Genomic DNA, 20,717 nt, shown 5'->3' with positions numbered 1-20,717 from the left:
AAGTTATCAAACATGCAAAATGGTTAATTGAAAAAAAAGGCCATTCTGATTAACAGTTTAATATATATTATTAACTAATATTTTGTCATAACGCAAATTATTAAGCACTTTAAAAATATTTCAATTTTAGATAGAAATTAGTAAGTTATTTGTGCAAGATGTAACTTCAGTAATAACCAAAACATTTCATGATCTAATCACATCCCTTTTCACTGAGAAAACTTCTTGACTTAACATTTATTTTAATGTCAGGGAACAAACCCTAGAACTGACCTATCTGTTATTCTACAGCTAAAATAAGCACACATAATAAAAGAGGGGAAAAAGAAAAGTAATTGTTGATAGCATTGAGTAATACTGTGCTGGAAGGCAGCACTCTAAGAGGCCAGAGAGGAAGAAGTTTGTTCACAGGCCATTTGAAAACTGCCAAAATGATGCCGTTACCCTCGATTTTATAATGAAATGCAAAGCAACCAAGTTGCTCAGTCCGAAAAAAAATTGATTTTTCAATCTGTATTGTTACAGACAACTACAGCTCTGTTCTTGGCAAGATATCCAAGCCACAGCATAAAATTGCTTCCACCAGCCTCTTTTATGCAGATATGAGGAATAACTAGGAAACAGTTTCCACAATTTGTTGTGTTTAAACACAGCTCAATAATCTTCCGCATCTGATGAAATGACATAGTACAAACAATTATGATCACATTTGATTTTAAAATATTTCTCTCATACCTCCAGATCCTCCAGCTCTTGATTAAGCTTGATACCTACTGTTAAATAAGTGAGGCGACTTCTCCTACATAATTAGCTTTACACGACAATTCAGTTTGAGACTAAAACCATGCCATTCTAGATATTTATAGGTTCCAAAGTACGTAATACATACACCTTTTCTTCCTTGTTCCCATCGATTTCTTTCTAGTGATTCATGAAAACTAAATGTATTACATAGGAGGCCTATCACTTGATCAGAAACTCATATACACGTATGTTGCTAAAGAACATAAAAATTCAGGTCAGACCTCATCTCCTTCAGCAGCACGCTTTCCTTTGTGCACAACACCGGTTTCAAGATCTTCAAAATCTCCATACAGTTCTTCTGCAACAATAAGCACCCAAGATATCTGACAGTTAACCGTTCTGTTATATTGCAGTTATATTGTTCCATACAATTTCTCATATTCTCAGTATTGTGTATTTCTCAGTACTGCTTTGTAGATTAGTTTCAGCCCAAATATTTTTTCTTCCCATCAACACTTTTCTTAGTCTGTTCTGCCCTCTCTAGAGTTTCAGACGAAAATTCTCAACTGAACTCCAGTGGCTCCTTTTTCTTTTCAATACCTTTATGATTTCAAAAATGTAAATAAAGCTTACATCATTCCAAAGGATCACACAGCACATTAGTTAGCACTCTAACGACAGAAGACACCAGCAGAGCAATCAAGCTCCTATCTTTAATTTTAAAAAAATAAATTAATAAATTTAAATATAGCAGACATTTTTTAAGTTAAAAAAATGCTTACAGAAGTCTGTCAAACCACAACCATTCTGCCTATAAGATACAACCATATTATTAAAGTTTTCTAAATATTTCCTAATTAACAACACCTCCAGAACATCTGAAAATAGATCTCATTTTTCAGTAAAATGTGAATGACCAGTTTGTCTTCCCATTAAAAAAGAATGTCTGCTTATTTCTAGCAAGACTATCCAAAAGAATAAACCATACATAGAGGATGAATAGCTAAACTTGGATACAGAACTCAAAAGCTGGCATGGCCATGCGTTGACCAAGGACTCAATTTCCTAATTTAAATTATATACCCTATTTTTCAGAAAGTAAATTTTCAGAACATGCTACTTGCCTACTGTTTATACAGAAATTTACACTAATGTTTAATTGTATTAGTATCTGTATAACACTTTATGTAATAGTTCGAAAAAATATCACTAATGCAAAACATTCTACATCATAACTACGAAGTCGTAGTTTTCTTAAAAATCCTGTATATAGTAATCATTTTTACAAGCCTTACACATACCATCTTCCTCCAACAACTTTGCTGCATCTTTATCATCTTCCCACTTTCCAGTGACAAAGCAGTCGCGAATACTGCTCATAACCTGCAAAATAATAGTGTCGTTACCTTGTACAGTTACAGCTTGTCATCAACAGAAACATTCTCCAGTATTTTCCCCACTCCTCCATCAGAGATACCACCTCAGAAATAAACTGATATTCTCACACACAGCTCCACACCAAGACATCATTACCAAAACTACACAATGCCTTAGCAAAAACAGGAATGTGAAATGAACTCAACTCTTGTCCAAAGGTCTTTACGCTAACAAAGTCTCTACCCTACATCATATTTTCATTTGCAATTCCCCTACTTTTTACTTTTCAGTAAATAAGTAGCAAACTATGATCCACCAAATAGAGCCAAGCATTAAAGTAACTTATTCTAACTTTCTATTCCTGTAAGAACAGACCTTGGAATTTGTTAGCTAGTAAATACTTCTAATGACAGCAAGTAGCAGAAGATAAGACACACTCCGGTCGTAGATCCCATAGGTCTGTTTCAATGACTCTGAAGCACTTTATGAGACACAGCCAGGACACGACCAGTATAGGATACACAGAAGCAATTATCCAATGGTATTACCTCTTCTAAATTCCAATCTTGAGGTTTTTCTATGAGAAATTTGGAGCAGTCAAGAGCATTAGCCTTCTGTTTGGATGCTTTGTCTGGACGGCTGACACGAAACAAACCTCCAAGTTCGTCACCTGCATCCTCACTCTCGCGGTCCTCATCCTCAGCAGCTAAATGAAACATACAAACTGTGATTACTTCCCCCACGGTATGCGGATTACATTCAATAACAACCTCTTATATTTCACAAAACCTGCAGTAGTTTGAGGGGAAAAAAAAAAGATGCAAACTAAAAATAGTTTTAAATAAAAAAGACTGAAGAAAAAGGTATAATGATCCAGTGTAAGCGTTAAATTAATACCCTCACAAGGGCAAAAGAAGGTGAGCAGCAACCAGGGAGATACTATATACTGTGACCATTGTGAACTTCAGCTGTACAGTTATTCTATATGGAAACATGTAATTCATTTCACAAATTCCACATAGTTCAAATTTCTTTGAGCAACCTGAAACCTGGTTCTATTCACATAACTGGGATAATCTGAAAAAATACTGTCCAATAAGTGAACACAGGATGTTCATTCAATATCGTAAGTAGGAACAATACCAAAACAATCTGTGAATAGAAACAAATTAAGCTAGTAGGTAAATCAAGAATAGCAGACTTCAGAATCTGTCAGCAAATCTTCCTGCTCCTGCACAGTGAAAGTTTTACAAAAGCCAAGTTCTCATTGTGTTCTGCAGAGGTCCTGCATGATGAGGTTTGTACACTCAGACTACTACTGGAAAAGTTGTGAATTAAACTGGACAAATTACATAAACAGCAATTTTCCTTTTAAGCCAGCTAGCTTGCTTTTTTTCCCCTTGTCAAACACGCTTATTACAGACATGATAATACTGAGTCACATCTAAGAATATTCCACTCTCAGTCACTGTGAGGCAGAAATTCCTGAAAACAGCCAACAAACGACATCCCTTTATGAAACACCTCAATTACCACAATGGATTTGCATAATATCTACCAGATAATTACATAAATGACCGAACTTTAACTGTCTGGGGGGAAACAGTTGTACCAGAAAACATGAGTAACAACTGAACAGTCTGGAGAATGAGCTCAAAATGCTTTTTATTAGAAAAGTAAAAACTGTCTTTATTACAATTATTAGTGAAAATGAGTATCAGCAGTTAAAAGAGTCAATTAATTCTCCTCAAGCCCCCCACCAAAAGACAGTGCTCAAACATTCAGACTTGCAAGCTCGGTAACAGATAAAAAGCTACCATAGATTAAGACAGTACAAGTTTCTAAACAGATTTGTACCTGTTCCATATACGAGTTTACGAAGATTGGGGGTTGAACGTTGCTGTCTTAGAAAGGCCTGAGCCGCCTTCTGTGTAAGGTCCTCTTTCCACTTAAGTGCACCTGAAAAGGAGGAAAAATTGTATTCTGCCTCCAAAAAACAACCAGAATTAGGAGCTACACAAATACTCTAAAAAAGGACATGACAACAACAGGCTTAAGTGCAGACACAACCCACGGTTTCTTTTTTTCATACTCCTTAGATACACAGAAACATCAATTGTGGCAAACAAATTTGATAACTGGGGGTTTTTTTGCTGATGAGTCCTAGTTTTAGGACAAATTTTTAACAGATTATTAGTGCTAGTAACAGATTTTATTATTTTCATGCTGATAGACGTATCCTTCACGAACTGGCAGAATGGTTGAGGTTGGAAGGGAATTCTGGAGGTCATGTGGTCCAGCTCCACTGCTCAAGCAGTGTCACCTAGGGCATGTTGCCCAACACCATGCCCAAACGGCATTTGAAAATCTCCCAGGGATGGAGATTCCACAACTTCTCTGGGCAACCTGTTCCCATGCTCAGTGAGTAGTTAATACTTTTTAGTAATGTTCCCCCAATAATGTTTTACTCTTCCTAAATGTAATAGAGCACCATAATTTGCTTTACACACATAGCCAAAAAGATTAAAGAGAAATGTATGCAAATTGACGAAGTTTATAAAATGAATCACCTCCATTTTAGAGAAAGGAAACCCGAAACCTGCACACTACATTGCAAATCAAAGGCTTAATAGCAGATAATCCCAGGTTTCCTAACTTGAAGCTTGCCACTTAACAACTATATATGGAGGAGCAACATTATATAGTATATACTAATTATAATAGCCTTTAACAATGCACCCAATTAAAAATGGAGAGTAAAAGTTTTTAACATTTATAGTCTACCTGTCGTGTCAGCAGAAAAATCTATTTTTTCTTCATACTCCTCTTCCTCTTTCAGTAGATTCTCCACATCATCATCCTCATCTTCTATAGCTTTAAGTTTAGCCTGGCTAATGCCATCAGCTTTCTTTGCTTGAGTGCGTGGAAATCCCTTCCTGCTTGACTCTTCAACTTCTAATTCATCATGTGATCCTTCTTCATCATCACCCTCATTGAGGGAAAAGTTTTCAACATCAGATTCTGATGCCTCTTCTGCTGTGCAGTTTCCAGAATCTGTAGCGAGCACCGCTTTTCTTTTCAGTCTGTGATCGGAGATTCGTGGTCTCATTTCTGTACCTTCACTATTTATTTCATACTGCTTAGATTCAGCTACTCTTTTGCTTGCAGCCTCTAATTCACTATCTGAGCTTTCATTTTCGTAAGTCCTTTGCTCATCCTCTTCCTCCTCCTCTTCCTCCTCCTCCTCATCATCATCTTCCTCCATCTCATTCTCTTCGGGGGCAGTTTTTCCTTCTTCTCCTTCAGAACTCATCTCAAGATCATCATCGCTGTCTGCAAATGCTGGCAGCTCATTCACAGGTTCTTCTTTAACCAGCTCTGTTTTCAGACGTTTGGCTCTCCCAACAGCCACCTTTTCCCCTAACAGCTCTCTGTCACTTTCTTCCTCAGCATCGTCTTCATCATCACCATCACTTCCATCCTCAGACATTGCTGCTGCTTCTTCTTCGTCATCACTTACCACATCATCATTTTCCTTCTCCTCTTCTTCAAATATTGCCTTACGACGTACTCTTCCAGTCTTCAAATCAGGCATCACAAACCTGTTTTCCCAAAGATCACATTTGAGGTAAGACGATAAAGTAGAAGGTAATTTTAATGAAACAATGAAGCTTTGTGTTAATATTTAAATGTACTTTTTTTTTTAAAAAAAAAACAAAGTGAGGTTATGGAGAACATTAGAAAGGCAATGGAGTTCTTTAAGTACAGAACGCCTTTTAATTCAAGAATACATCCTATGTTATAGCCATAAATAATCCCAATTTCTTCATTTTCCGTGGAATGAAAATAAGTTACACAATTAATTTTACTGAAGATTATGGCTGCCATTCTACAAAACTCTGAAGAAAAACAGAAATATGTTACTTCCGGCTATATCAGGAAGGAATTCCTGGAAGACAGGACTATCCTGCTTGCAAAACTTTTCTAATATCAATTATTCCTATCTCAGAAAACAGATGTGTCATATGAATAGTCTCAGAAGAAGAAATAGGCAATAAGCCATTCTACTAACTGTGCTCTATTGAGAATTTTTGCTAAATTAGTGCCTGAAATTAGGCATTCATTCATGCTCAAACACAGCTCAGCATTCAAAACTTACTCTTGTCCTACATCTTCTGAACCTAAGGGTCTAGAATCCATGAAGAGAGAGACTTTGCTTGATGCCATCTTAACATCAATGGCTGAATGCGTGGAGATGAGGCTCTGAACTAGTTCGTGATTTGGTCTCACTTCCTCCTGGAAAGCCAAGATTTTTCACTTTTCAATTAAAATGAATAAAAAAAAGTCTAATGAACAGCTAACAGAGTCATTACTCTCCCTAAAACAGTAGAAACATATACATATGCAAGAAGTTCCAAAGCGTTTTAAATAAATGTTTCCTCAGAATAGCAAGGTCTTCCTTCCCCTCTTCACATTTCAAGAATGCATACAATGTTAATCCAAGAAAAATTAAAGAGGGCCTGCTTCAGAGTATGCAACCACTACAGTAAGTATCAGCAAGCAGACATTATCGTTGACCCAAACGTATTTAACATTTAGCACAATACAGGGGAAAACAGCTGAATTCAATCTGTTTGTACACAAATGTTTTCCACCTCTCCCTTGGACCAGTCAAATTTTGTAAATGTTCTCCCACAATCATCCTGCCCTACAAAATACAAGGGATAATACCCCAGTACCAGGAGTCAATGTTTGGAAAGTTTATGAAGCCATATTTAGGTACTTATTATGATCCCTCAAATGTTTTGCACAATATTTTACACAGGGATAATAAAAATATCCCTCCTCTGAAATCAACAGAGGAGAAAAAGAAATTACCCGCTACAGATATGTAAGGATTGATGATTTTAAAGAAGCTTGTTTTTTAAACACTTATTTTGACTCTAAGGATGAAAAACAAGTTTTGCAAAGAGAATTTAAATCACCAACAGCATTTCTTTACCTCTTCTTTTTCATGAGCATGGCTTCCACCAAGGTCAATATAAACGGCATCTTTATCATATACAATGCCCCCAACTCCTGAAAGAGGGGCATAAACCAGTTTCTCTTTCTCATTTAAAGAACGCTTCTTCTGCTGTTCAGGCAGAGCACAGGGGTCTGGTAGGAAACTCACGTCACTCACAGTAAAGTCTCCTACACCTGGGGTGAGAGACAAGGGAAGCAATAAGGTTTTCACGGAGTTTTGATTCTGAAATTTGAAAAGATTAAAGAAAAAACCCAACTAAAACATTGTAGCATTCAGCGATCCATCAACAGCCAGCTCTGTATCAAACATCCAACTTTTCTGCCTTACCACTGAACTTAGAGAAACACGTGTAAGTTCACCAGAACGCTGCAAAGCTTTGGGTTTGTTTGCTTGTTTCTAAATGAGAAAACTAGTAACTCAGTTTTCTGAGTAGGTCTGTAAATTTATTATTAAAATATTTCTGAATTTAAGCATTTAAATCATTCACTTAAAATACTAAATGTATTCAATGAATAGGAGAAATTTTACATAAGCCAGATTTACTTTTCACTACTAGGGCTGTTTTGCACTTCAAGCATCTTTTAAAGTGAAACACCTTTGAAAAGCTTCAGACGCTGCCAATATTGCAACAAACCTACACAATTAAAAGCAAAACTATTTTTATGAAATATAATTTCCAAAAGCATAACAGGTATTTAGAAAGGCTAAAAATCTATTTTACAGTGTACAGTTTAAAGATACAAATCATTCCCCAACAAAAATAAAAACAGCTATGTTGTTATTCATAGAACATTACAAAAACAGTTTTAAGAATCTTATAAGTTACCTGGCATATGAATTTGACTTTTGTTTTTAAGGTGTGCTCCTCTCAAGTATCCATAAAGTGATATCTTCCTGTCACATTTGGGATTGATTCGAACATCTTCTGGGTTTGTCAACTCTTCCATTCTACCCAACATTCAAAAGAAAAAAAGTTAGAATATCCAGCAGTCCTGATAGTAATTTTTGAAAAAAGGTAATTTAAGGAAGGAGAATTGTGCTGCTGCCACTGTGCGCTCTGCAGACTCTAATAATCAAAATAGAATGATCATACAAAAAAAATCCATGGAAATAAAGATAAAAGATCTTTCAAAAAATATGTTAAAACTTGTATAATCATGTAAAACGATGTATTTTCAGATGACTTATTGACATTTCACTAAACATGTACTGCTTTTTTAGCAAATTTTAATTACTGTTTATATGCTTTCCATACACAACCCTCCTCAAATAAATTTCACCATTAGAGGGAGAACAGAATAACCACTCTAAGATAGGTGAAAGATGGATTCCCTGTAGCCACACGGTACCTTCTTTTCCCTGATAATGGCAATGAGCAACACAAAAAACTACCACGGGAAAGGGGAGAGGGAAAGATTGGCTGTCTTCAGGCAGATGAGGAGAAGCTCCTTCCAGAGCTCCTTTCTACACTGCACAAGGGAGGCAACACAGACACACAGCCAAGAAAGATGATGGGACACACACTCTGGCTGCAGATCAGCTTAAAACTGACCCGACAACCAAAATAACAGTTGTAGCAACCTAAAACAATGTCACTAAAAGACTACAGAATATTTTTTCTGTATTGTGCAGGACTTTGCACGATGCTTATCTACTTCTCTGACAATTTTTTCCAAAGAATCTTTCAAAACTCTTTGGTTTGAAAAAAGACTTGTTCTAAGCGCCTTTGATTCTTGTGGGAGTTTAGTCATAACTGTAAGCATCCTGGCAATAAAATATGAAAGGTGAGGCAATTTCTCAGGTAGGCACAGCCATCATCAAGATTACTTTCGTGTTCTAAAGAGGTTGTGAATCAAATGCTACAGGTGGAGATGCTGCAGAAGGGATGTTCCAGGGAACTCAAAGGACTAATTCACCAGCTGTTGCTAAAATGCTGTTTCTTTTCCACAGAAATTCAATATAATCATCAACAAGCAGGATTTTTTTTCCTGTGTTTCAAAAGTATTTACAATGTGTAAAAGGCCTACCTTTGCGATCCGATGCAAGTGAAAATTGCATTGTGCTAAAGTTCCTGGCACAAACCTGAAGAGGATGCTTTCATTTTCCCAAGGCGACCTAGATAACACTAAATACCCATTCACACCTAGAGCTGGCTGGCTCTAATATTATAGTTTTTTTAAATAGCAAGGTGCTGCTGTCTGTGCAGAGATTGAAGAACAGAGAGAAAAAAACACACACCTGTCTGCAAGAACATATGGGTGAGACGTTTGCCACGTAAGAGGTCGGAATTTCATAACCGAGATAAACCGCCCCAAATTGTGAATTTCCTGCTTTTGATATTCTCCGTGAACCATCCCAGACAGATAAAACAGCTTAGCACCCTAAACACATTCAAAAGACAAAAACATTAAACATCAATTTAATACGTCCAAAACTAAAAAAAGGTAATGCGATTCTAATTCGTAAGTCATAAATGGAAGTTGCAGGTTACAATTGGCTCCAAAAGATCAAACTACCTGGCTTACTTCAACATGAGACTTGCCCCCTAAATCTTAGGGGAAAACAATTCCCACGGAGAAAACCTCATACAAAGGTTAATTTGTCTCTCAGACCTACAAGCAGATCCTCTTTGCATAGCACCTGTGTAACAGACCTTTTTACTAATATCACATGTGTAGTAGCTAGTCACACTGCAATAGAGACTAATTACACAAATATTTTAGCAAATAGAAGAAAGATTACATAATCTCATGCAACATCAGCACTGCCCATTTATAGTATTATTTAAAAGATGTAAGAACATAATAAACACTTAAGTATTGCCTCACTTTTAACTTAACTTCCACAATGCAAAATATATGGAAAAATGAATGCTGAACGTCATACCGGATACACTTCAGTCCAGAATCTGTGCTTTAACTTCTTTTTAGTCTTCTTCAATTGTTTGTTGTTCTTGAATGTATCCAGGTGGGTCAGAACTCCCATAATTTTGGGAAAGCCATGTACCTGACAAATATTCAGGAATTCAAACGTTTCCATCTCAAATCCAAAGCTGGCATCTATAAGCATCAGAACCTGAAAACACAACATCAGCATTTCACTGTAACAATACCACAGTGCCCACATGAGCTCATTTCAAAGACTACACCTTTAAAGTCATAAGCTTCTTGGGAACAAAATTCTTGCAACAAGTTTTGTTCTTTATTTTCATATAACCTGAAAATCAACTTTGGCTTTTTAATTAAGTATGGATCTTAGCTGCTTTAGAAGTTAGTGGGGCTTTGGAAATCAAATCTCTTCTTCCAGTCAATCAAGTCTCCCTTATATAGACGTGATTTCCTCGTTGTTTCCGAGAAAACTATCGAAGAATGAGGCTGCTCCATGAATGCAATAACATATAGTATCATAATAAGGTTGGAAGAGGTGTTTACTTGGTGAATTTAAAATATGCAAAATTGAGTATCTTCCAGTATTTACATGAATGTCTGAGAAAATTATTAAAATTTTTACATCTGTGACTTGCATGCACTAATGACTCTAAGGCCAAGTCTTTTGATAAAATGAGACAAACTTAACTTCACACATTGCAATTACTGTTACGCATCACTAAAACGCACTAATGACACAGGAACATAGCACCCAACAGTCACAAGAAAATAGAAGCAAATTCATATTAGGGCCTCAGCAATTAAGAACTTAAAACACATGGGAACTGATGACAGAGATCTGCAAGCAATTATGCAACCTCAGCCTCCTAACAATAAAATCAAAAAAGATTCTCAGCATCACTACATGCATGCAGAATCTCAAACATCCATCACATCTACTAACAGAAAATTTTTGTATTTTTAATACATCCCCCTTCCTCAAGGGGAAAACATTCAAGTAGAACAGTATCTGGATTACTGCCCGCATGTATTTAGATAGTTAATATTTAGATAAGGATCCCAAACCCTAATCAGCTATGAATAATATACTCCAATCCACATGTAAAGTAAAATTCTAAATAGACAAGTGGATCCTGCATTGGCTTCCCAAGATCAGTGGCATAATCCACAGAACCAAAACTTATAAGTAAATTACAGTGGCCACCACACTGCAGTGAAATCAATCGTATTACTGCACAGTGATCTTCAAAAATGTAGACATCAGAGCGCATTAAATAAAACCAACTAGTAAACTAATACATATTTCTATTTTCTTAGTTGAAAACCTCTTGACTAAAAACCATTTTCAGATTTTACAAGGTTTGACCAAATCCCTTCATGAAAGGTCACTTTATCACCTTGGCTTGTTATAAGATCTTCCATTAAAAGTCTACCAGCTGCATTAGCAATGAAGTTCAGTTGCATTTCCCTTCTTCCACATTCTCCCCACCATCACACACACATTTTTTATTTCCCCTCGAACCCCAGGATAAGGAAAGCCCAAGGGGTTATTCCAGAATATTAGGTTTATTGTCGAGCTTAGTTCTGTTCTCTCTGAAACGAAAGACAGTTTTGCCTTCGATAGCAATAGGTAGAGAAATCAGATGTTGGGGTAGTCCAGTCAAATGTAGTATTTTCAACACGAATTACCGTAGAAATCACATGCCACTGTTAACTTACCAAATCAGCGACTTTAGCCAGGTCAATCATTGTGTTAATGTCACATCCACATTCAATAATAGTTAGCCTGCGTTTTTTACCTGAAAACAGAATTAAGAATCAAAAAACGAATCAGAGGGAGCAAACTACTTAGTCCACTGTTTTCTTTCCAGGTCACATTCCTTAAGTTCCTAAGGACTATCTGGGACTCAAATTCTTGTCTAGCATATAGATCATCCAACGTGCACTACTGTATAAGTGCCCGTTTTCAAATGTTTACAATTCTGCTAAATTATAACTTTTGGTGTAAAATTATGAGGTTGAGTACATGTTTTCAAAGGAGTTGTTCGGTCTTTTCCAAAAACAATGCTAATAGCAAAAAAATGTTGTTTGTTTTTTTGTTTTTTTTTTTTTTGCTTTGGGAAAAAAACAAAAACAAAAAAACAGCTTCTGCTTCTTTAATCTTTATTGCCCCAGAGTTCATACTGTGGATTTTAACTTACCACATATTTTTGTTCTTTTGATATTACTAGGAAAAATACACTCTGTTCTAGCCTTTAAAAAAATGGAGTAGATTTACATATCAAAAAATTTCTTAACATGCATCCAAATGAGAAAAAAGTACCTACTGTTAACTTGCTTGACTAACTTGAGTTAGCTAACTGAACTTTAGACAACAGGAATAACAACTTTAAACAACTATATACAATGAGTATCATGGGTTTTTTTCTTCAGGTTATCAATTGCAAAATTCAACCCTTGAGTCCCAGTAGACCAATTAGGAAATCCAATTTAACTCATTAATTTTCCTATATTTGTCAATTACACCTTGCAAAAAGGAGATTTATTAGTAAAAGTCTCAGAAAAGTCTACCTGCAGCAAACATACAGTTGTCTGTGTCCAAGAAAGACCTCCCTTACAAATTGGTTCCTTGAGCTGCTGTGGGCTGTGCTCCCCCTAGAACCTCAGTGATCTCCCTGGTAATATTCAGGATGAAGGGAACACACCAACACAGGTGGAAATTGGGACTGAAAACTTAACAAAAAGGAAGAGAAACTGACTGGGGGTGAGGTGCAGAAGTGTAACTGGAAATGGCTTTACAAATTAATTATTGCCTTATGAAAGGAAGGGACACAAAAACAGGACTATAGGACAGTGAATCTGAAAGAACGGGAAATGCATGCAGAAGTTATAATGAAGCCAGACAAAAACAGTCCAAAAGGGAAAACAGAACCCAGTGGAGAAGGAAAACTTGGGAAACGCTTGGAAGAAACCGGGGAAAAAAAAGCCAGAAAGGAAAAAAACCCACCAGAATTAGGATCCAAGCAGGGTGGAAAACAAGTTTAGAGAGACAAGTTCCCCAAAAGCCTAAATCTCACTCTTTTACTGTTAATAAGCATGCCTGGTAACACATTCAAATACTTTCTTCAACGTGACCAAAAATTATGAGAACACGAACACGTCTCAGCTCTAAAAGCAGGACAAATAAAGAATGCAAAATTAGTACTTCCATTTCTCATATCTTTGTTCTCACCTGAAACAATTGTAACAGGACCCCGGATTTCAACCAGTTTTTGCCTTGTGAAGTTCTTAATGAGACACTTTATTACAGTGCTCTTCCCAACCTTGGGAGGGCCAACTACAACCACCACCACAGGAGGTGGCTCCAAAGGAGTACGGTCAACCACAGGAATGTGATGTTTTTTAGTCTTCAAATCCTGAGTTCTGAGAAGAAATTTGCAAAAAATAAACGGAAGAACTTAAAAACCAGTAATGTTTATTCTTTGAATGTCTTCAGTATTTGCAAAAGCTTGGACACAAAGGTCCACCAAGAGCTCAGATACTAATATGTATGTGGAACTCCCACCAGGCCTAAGGCGCTATATGCATTTTTTTTTCCATTAAGACTAACACAGCTCTACCAAGTAGCACGTATGTAGAAAGCATCACACTTCTGACACATGCATAAACTACAACATAGCCTGGTGAATGACAAATGGTACATGAGGACGCCAGTAAAAATTACACTATGCATATTTCTACACAAAGGAACACCAGCCAACACCTCTCCATCCAACCACCCTGGCATGCTCTATAACCAACCCCCATTTCTTACCTATGGAAAGTCCTGGCCATCCGCACAGCGGACTGGACCGTAAAAGCTTTGGGGTTTCTCTTCCGTGCATTCTCCTCGTCTCCTATTCCTAGCTCATTGAGATAACGTTTCCTTTTCTTCTCTGCCTTTGGCCCGCTATGCTTCACACGATGTTTCTTCTTTTCTTTTTCCTCCATCTCACTCCTTCAACAGTTCTTCACAACCAGTATGGCACAGATTGCCTCTGTGTGACACAGAGCACAGCTGACATGGGAAGAAGGCACAGTTAGCACACACAGCTCACAGCACGCCTGTCAGAAAACCACCGCGCTGTGCAAACATGGCTTAACCATCTCGGGCAAAAACCAGCCAATTTACGCCCTGCCTGGCCTCACACGGAAAGCACCGAGGCTCTCGAGGGTAAAGCAGTTCTCCTGGCAGCCCCCAGGCCCTGCGCCGGCCCCCACGGCCCCGGGGCCGTGCCCAGGCCGGGAGGCAGGTCTCCGGGCAGGCCGGCAGCCTGCTCCCGGCGGGGCGGGGGGCCGCTACTTCACTCCGGGCAAAGCCGACTTCCAAGGCCAGGGCGGCAGGGAGCTGCCGGGCGGGGCGTCCCCAAGCCCCTGAGGAGAGGAAGGAGAGGGTCACGCCGACTGCACTGTCCCCTGCGGGCCGCCGGCACCACCGCCACCTACCCTTGCGCTGTCCCGCCGCCCGGTCCGCGTGTGCCCGCACCGACGCGCCCGCAATGGAGGCCCCCCGGAAACAAGCGGCTGCGCCCGCAGTTCCGGGGAAAGCGGCGGAGCCCTATTGCCGGTGCACACACGGCGGCGCCCCGACGGGGCGGGCTCCACAGGGTGGGGCGGGCTCCGCGGGGTTGAGCGGGACGGGACAGCGGGACACCGGGACACCGGGACAGCGGGACCCGGGCCGGGACCGCGCCCCGGTTGTGAACCAATGGCTTTGCCGGCAGAGCGGTGAGGGTCCGTGCTGTGAAGCCGCCCGGCAGTGTCGTCCCCGCAGCAACGCGCTGAGGGGGAGAGCGGGCTCCGCCGTGGCCCCAGAAGTCAGTGTGGAAAAGATCTTTTTATTAAAAAAAAAAGATTCTTACTAAGGACCACAGGAGGGCAAACAAGTCAGAGGGTGAAAAAAAACCTATGAAGGGCTTTCCAGTGCTATGAACTCGGACGGAATGTACTTCGGTGTGGTTTTTCTCAGACAGGGAGCCCAGCACCCCGTAAGGACGTAACGGCCCACAGGAGCCGGGGTGCTCCAGGCGAGGCGTGAGCAGTTGTCATCTCAGGCATGCGCCTACAGGCCCTGCTTAATTAAGTGAAGAGCCCTCTCCCGGGTAATTTGCCTTATACCAAGAAACAGGGAGGAGCAGAGCTGTTAAAGAGGTGTCCAGGTCGTGGTGTCCCTGCTGCGATGGCCAGATCCTGCCTCCCAGCGGGCGGCTTCCAGCGAGGGGGGACCGTGGCTGTCACCCCAGTCCTGCAGCTGCAGGAGGTGGCTGAGGAGAGAGGACAGCACTTCGAAAGCTCCCACAAAGGGAGTAACTGGAGACGCCTGGCAGTGTGGTAGGCCCAGTCTGACTATGAACCACATTAGTAACTCTGCCTCCTCACTGTCTCTCTTTGAAAAGTCAGATGGAAGAAAAATAACAGTTTTCAAATTTCCTCCTTTCTTCTGTAAAGAGGAGCATTTTACAGGCAGCAGAAGGGTGGTCCAATACTGAATTCCTGCCCTACCTCTTCCTCAGCGTCATCTACTCATATGAAAAGGGATGCTTTTGGCACGCAAGTCAAGGGGAAGCTACTAACACCATCGCTGTGAAAGTACTTCCTCCTAGGTGTTGAATAAGCATGTAATTTGTGTTCTGTCATTCTCTACCTCATAGCAAGGAGTGAAAGTTTACAGAAAGATCCCAAGCGAGCATCGCATCTGACTGCTCTGCACAGATTTTTCTTATTTGTGAAATACATGCTTGGTAGGTCTGTGAAAAGCAACTTGTAACAAAATAAAGAATGCCAGCAACTTACAGGAAAGCTCTGCCCTGAGCAGTAGGTAGCGCTGTGATAGGAGAATGATTTATTTTTTCTTGCACTTGCTCTTGAGAACTATTCAGACTGTATTCCACTTCAGTGTTGGAAACATGGGTTTGCTAATAAGGGAAGACTGTTCCCTACAGCAGATGAAGAGCTTGTAATGCCCAATATTATTAGAGCAGCCAGGAGTGACAGCTCAATGCTCAGCGCCTGACACAGCTGCCTTGGTGTGGTTGTGGGAGCTTTGACAGAATAGTATGTCTGCAGAGAGAGAGAGAGAGGGAAAAGAGCTGGATGCGCTACAGAGACCAGGCTCACTTAGGAGAATCTGTAAGTGACCCGCCAATTATTTACCTCAGACCCCTATGAGATAAGAGGGTGCTGGTTACCATGCATCAAGACCAGCAGGGAGGATACCATGGCAAGACACGCTGCTTCCTCCAGGGAGGAACCAAAAGCCCACATCCTTCTTGGTTTAGTGGAGCATGCTGTTCTTTCAGATGTCCTTTTTTCTCTTTGACTCACTCTTTCTTTATGAAACAAGGCTGTTTTGCTACACTTTTGAACACCAGTCTCTGTCTGTGCCTGGGAACAAACCTCACTTCTCATTAAGTCAGTCTTATGAGGGAGAGGAGTATATGTAAATAAAGAAGTAAGTCCTAATGCAGTTTTAAAAAAGTTTACTAAAGGAGTCATATATACAATCATAAATACAATCATCACCTTGTACTTAGCTCTCAGATAGAACTTTTTGTGTTCAAAGTGCCTTGCCGCTATGGTTCTTCCGTGATACATGAGTGCGTTCCAATTCTTGAGGTCAAGGCAGCAAATTTAAATGGCTTCTTCACAACCACAGCTAAAAATTCCTGACAAAAGTCAGGACTAATTTTCTGGACTTCTTGTGTACACATCTTAATAGACAGCTTCTTCACAGAGATATCAACTATATTAATAAAATAATGTTCTGCGTTTAAGTTTTATTTTTATTCTGTTTTATTCTGTTTCTTTTGTTCTATAATTAAGTTAATAACACACATGTTAAAATCTAGGCATACTTAAATATTCCAGAGCCACAATTTAAGCATAAGAAAGGGTTTGCACATAAGTTTTCAGCATCCTCAGCCTGATATTGCTTTAATGCACAACCATGGCAGCTCTGCAGAGATACACGCGAAAAACACTTCCATGATTACAGTGGTCTTCCAGATGGCCATGGATCCCGAGGAGTCTAAAAACAGGCTCAATGTGCAAATGCAAAGATGGAACACAATTTATTTTTTTCTGTGAGTGCAGTTCTACAAGTTCATTATCACCCAGGTAGAAAAACCTTCATTTGGCAAATAGAAAACTACAATTTAAAAAAGATGACAATTTGAAAAAAAATATACAAAAGGAAATTGCAAAAATATTGCCTTTTAAAAGGCTACACATGTGGTCATCTTAAAATGGAAACATTAAGTATCTAGGAAAAGACCAGCAGTGTTCTTTATCAGGAGCACACCTAAAATGCAAACACACCCCGTGAGCCGTCCCCTGCCACCACCAAGGCTGCTTTTCCCATGCTTGTTCCCCTCTCACGTTAACGCTTTCTCCACTAAAAGCTATAAATAAGTCTGTTTTCTACAGATTTCTTAAGTTAAAGTAAGTGAATTCCAACCAGTATAGAAATAAAACACAGTGCAGTAAGGCCACAAAAGCAATGTCCCAAGCCTCCTGGCAGAATTAGTCCAGCACAGACTGAACACAGAAAGAGTACATCTTCAGTACCAATGTATTTGTGAAGAAGATCAGTCTATACATGCAAGTTAATGCGAGGCTGCCAATAACCAAAGGCAGGCAGGAATACTGCAAGCAGCTTGGCGACAGCTCCTGCTGGATGGGGTCGGGAGGCAGCACACGTTCGGCAGGTTCTTCTCCTGTGGCCCTCGCTAACTTCGCTTATCTTCCTTCCCCTTCCAGACAGCGCGCAGAACTCAGAGCAAGCGCTCCACACTTAGACCTGCAAAACCTCTAGCCACTTTGGACAATGCTGCCAATCGAACAAAAAAAACCACCACATTAATTTTTCATCGGTCAAGCAGACCCGCTGTCAGTTTCATGTGTGACCCACATGACAGGTTGAACTCTGGCCACCACAAGCAAAAAGGTAACTTTTTGGCCTACCTTGCTCCCCATTTTGCTCATTCTCAAACAGCAAATCTAACCCAGTTCCCAAAATTTCATTTCTCATGCCCAGCCAGTGAGGGTCGTAGTCATTTACTGTCTCCAGCAGCTGCTGCCCATACGATGGGCCTGGAGCAGCAAGCGTCCCTTGATACCCCCCTTCATGTTTTGGAAGTACCAAAGGAGGACTACCGTGACTAGCTGCGACCAGAGGTGGACTGTGCCTTATCTGCTCGAGCTCAAGCTTAGATTCACCTTCACCGTAACTGGAGCCCTTCCCAAAGGGAGAAGGATTTGACTTGATATACAAACAGTTCTCATCACCCAGGCCCTGGTTGGCACCTAAGTAGTTTAAGACAGGCCTCCTATACATGTTCTCTTTAGCTGCCAGGTACTGGTGATCTTCTGTACAAGACTGGAACACATCTGCGTCTGAGTAGTAGCTTTCAGGGAAAGATGTCTTCAGGTAGGGATACTCCTGCGCCTGCTGCGGTGGCAGCGAGAGCTGGGGGGCACACCCCACGCTCCCCGCACCCAGCGGCGCCCCTCTTCCCAGGCAGTCCAGACCCACGTGAGCTGGGGTCTGCCCCCAGGTCTGACCCGGGGCTCCAAAGGTGTTATCCAAGCTCCTGAAATGAGTATCCAGCCTGGCGTTCGGCTGACCGGCGTAACCCTGGTGCCCTCCCGGCAGGCCGGGCTGCGGGTGGAGGAGGCTCTGCTCTGGCCCGAGACCCTGCGCCGTCGTCCGGGAGCCGGGGACGCAGCGGGCCGGCTTCTGCTTGCCACAAGCCGGCTTGGGGTAGGCGGCGGCGGCTTCGCTCTTCTTGTGGTTGAGCTGCCGGGCTCTCCTGTTCTGGAACCACACCTGCGAGGAGGCCAGCAGACACTGAGCGACCGCCCGCCCGGCCGAGGGAGGCGGCCCCGCTGCCCGCCCTCCGGCTCTTCCTCCCTCCCGCCCCTCTCACCTGGATCCTGGACTCGGGGATGTCGGTGAGGCCGGAGAGCTGCTCCCGCAGGGCGATGCCGGGGTAGGGCTCCTTCTCGAAGGCGCGGACCAGCAGCTCCAGCTGGGCCTTGCTGAAGGTGGTCCGCTTCCGCCGGCCGCCCTCCCGCCCGGCGCCAGCGGGACGCGCCCGGGCCTGGCCGGCGGCGAGCGGGGAGCGGCGGTCGGCGCCCGGCCGGGCTCCCCCTGCCCCGGCCCCGCCGCCGAGCCTCCCCGGGCTGCGGGCGGGCTCGACGGGTCCGGGACAGGCGGTCAGGCTGGCGAGCTCCATGCGGGACGAGGTCTGCGGGGCGGCACAGGCCGCTCCCCGCCTTATGAGCCCTCCGCCCCGGGCCTTGGCGACCCCCACCCGCCCGGGCCGGCCCCGCCAATGGGGCCGGGGCCGCCGAGGGTGACTCAGAGCCGTCTCCCACACCTCCATTGTCATCCCATCATCAAAATACACATAATGAGGTCTCGCCCCACCGAAGGAGCCAAAGCGTCTCCTGGCGAAGCCCCCGCTGCCGCCACAAACCCATCCACCTTTCTTTAATTCAAATGGGGAGTGGATAATTTAATGAAGTTATCTTACGCCTTCGCCTTCGGTTTGTCCCCTTCTCTTCACACCGCAGGCCTGGGGCTCCCTCGGATGCGGGGAGGCCTCCACACCGCCCTTCTCCCAGGGGGAAACCATCCCATCTCCTACCGCAGCCTGGTGACAAGCCCTTGTCTTCCCCGTTTAGCAGCCCTACTCCCATTCCCATCCATGGGACGTTTCTCATCAACTTAACTGCAGTAAATAAAACGCTGGTGGCTTTACTAGACATTGGGTCAAAACCCAGCGTTGACAGCGAAGGACGAAGGCTCTGCCAGCACACTGCGGTCACCGGGGGAGAAGGAGCAGTCTCCCTCCCAGTGCGTCCTGGAGAGCTCAGCACAAGCTCTGCCTTTCCTACGGCTGCTTTTTTTGTCCCCCTCCAGACAGCTCTACTCATCCAAGTCATGTACAAAACAAGCAAGGTCTGTGCTTTCAGCCCAAGGTGAAATCATGACCAACCTATTAATACAAAAGGGAGGCTGGAAATACTAAGAGAGCCAAGAGTGACATAAGGACTTACAGGGAGCAACAGTTGCAATGCTGAAAAGGACTAGATGTTAGAACAGGAGTAGAACAGCAACAAATCAATTAGTCAATGTAATAATTTGTCAAATGAGGCCATTAATGGATATCACTAAAGGTGCTCAAGAACACCAGCATCATTACTTCATGTGTTCTTCACCTCAACGTGTCCCCATTCATTTTTCAGATTTGGCACCCGCTCCAGCCTGCTCTGAAGCTGAAGGGTACAGGGACAAAGTCTGCCAGCTGTTACACACAATTTGCGTTCTGCAGAGAGCAGTACGTCCACCATCCACTTTTGGGTTGAGCTGGGCGGGCGTTCTAACATTACACACACCAGCACAGTGGTTCACAAGAGAAATTAATGTCCTTTCAGGCAGGGCTGTCAGTCAGCCCCTGCGAGTCCAGTACTCCAGAGACTGGATTCCTTTAGCAGCTCTATCCATTAGGCAAGGTAAATGCTCTCAGAAACCACTTTACCTAAATAATGTTTTCAAGCAGAAGTACATAGGAAGGCAGTGTGAATTTCTGAGGGATGACAGCAGCATGTAGCCCAAGACATCTGGAAGCAACAGCTTG

At 42.0% G+C, this 20,717-nt stretch overlaps 1 protein-coding gene across 1 annotated transcript in view; it reads right to left on the bottom strand.

Annotated features, from left to right (window-relative positions):
• The window catches only part of BMS1 (BMS1 ribosome biogenesis factor), a 23,273-nt gene extending 8,672 nt beyond the window's left edge, over nt 1-14,601 (bottom strand). Inside the window, exons 1-14 of the mRNA XM_063338465.1 lie at nt 14,521-14,601; nt 13,850-14,092; nt 13,268-13,458; nt 11,755-11,834; nt 10,034-10,222; nt 9,386-9,528; nt 7,974-8,095; nt 7,124-7,320; nt 6,281-6,417; nt 4,906-5,723; nt 3,979-4,080; nt 2,670-2,827; nt 2,046-2,127; nt 1,026-1,102 (exon numbers count right to left, since the gene is read on the bottom strand). Of these exons, the coding sequence (XP_063194535.1) occupies nt 1,026-1,102; nt 2,046-2,127; nt 2,670-2,827; nt 3,979-4,080; nt 4,906-5,723; nt 6,281-6,417; nt 7,124-7,320; nt 7,974-8,095; nt 9,386-9,528; nt 10,034-10,222; nt 11,755-11,834; nt 13,268-13,458; nt 13,850-14,025 (2,472 nt within the window). The 5' untranslated portion in view covers nt 14,026-14,092; nt 14,521-14,601. The remainder of the gene's footprint in view (nt 1-1,025; nt 1,103-2,045; nt 2,128-2,669; nt 2,828-3,978; nt 4,081-4,905; nt 5,724-6,280; nt 6,418-7,123; nt 7,321-7,973; nt 8,096-9,385; nt 9,529-10,033; nt 10,223-11,754; nt 11,835-13,267; nt 13,459-13,849; nt 14,093-14,520) is intronic.
• Nucleotides 14,602-20,717: the final 6,116 nt, after the last annotated feature.

The sequence above is a fragment of the Chroicocephalus ridibundus genome, chromosome 6, assembly GCF_963924245.1.
Source record: "Chroicocephalus ridibundus chromosome 6, bChrRid1.1, whole genome shotgun sequence".
NCBI classification, from domain to species: Eukaryota; Metazoa; Chordata; class Aves; order Charadriiformes; family Laridae; genus Chroicocephalus; species Chroicocephalus ridibundus.
The sequence above is the reverse complement of the archived record's forward strand: the minus strand, read 5'-3'. Positions and strand labels throughout refer to the sequence as shown.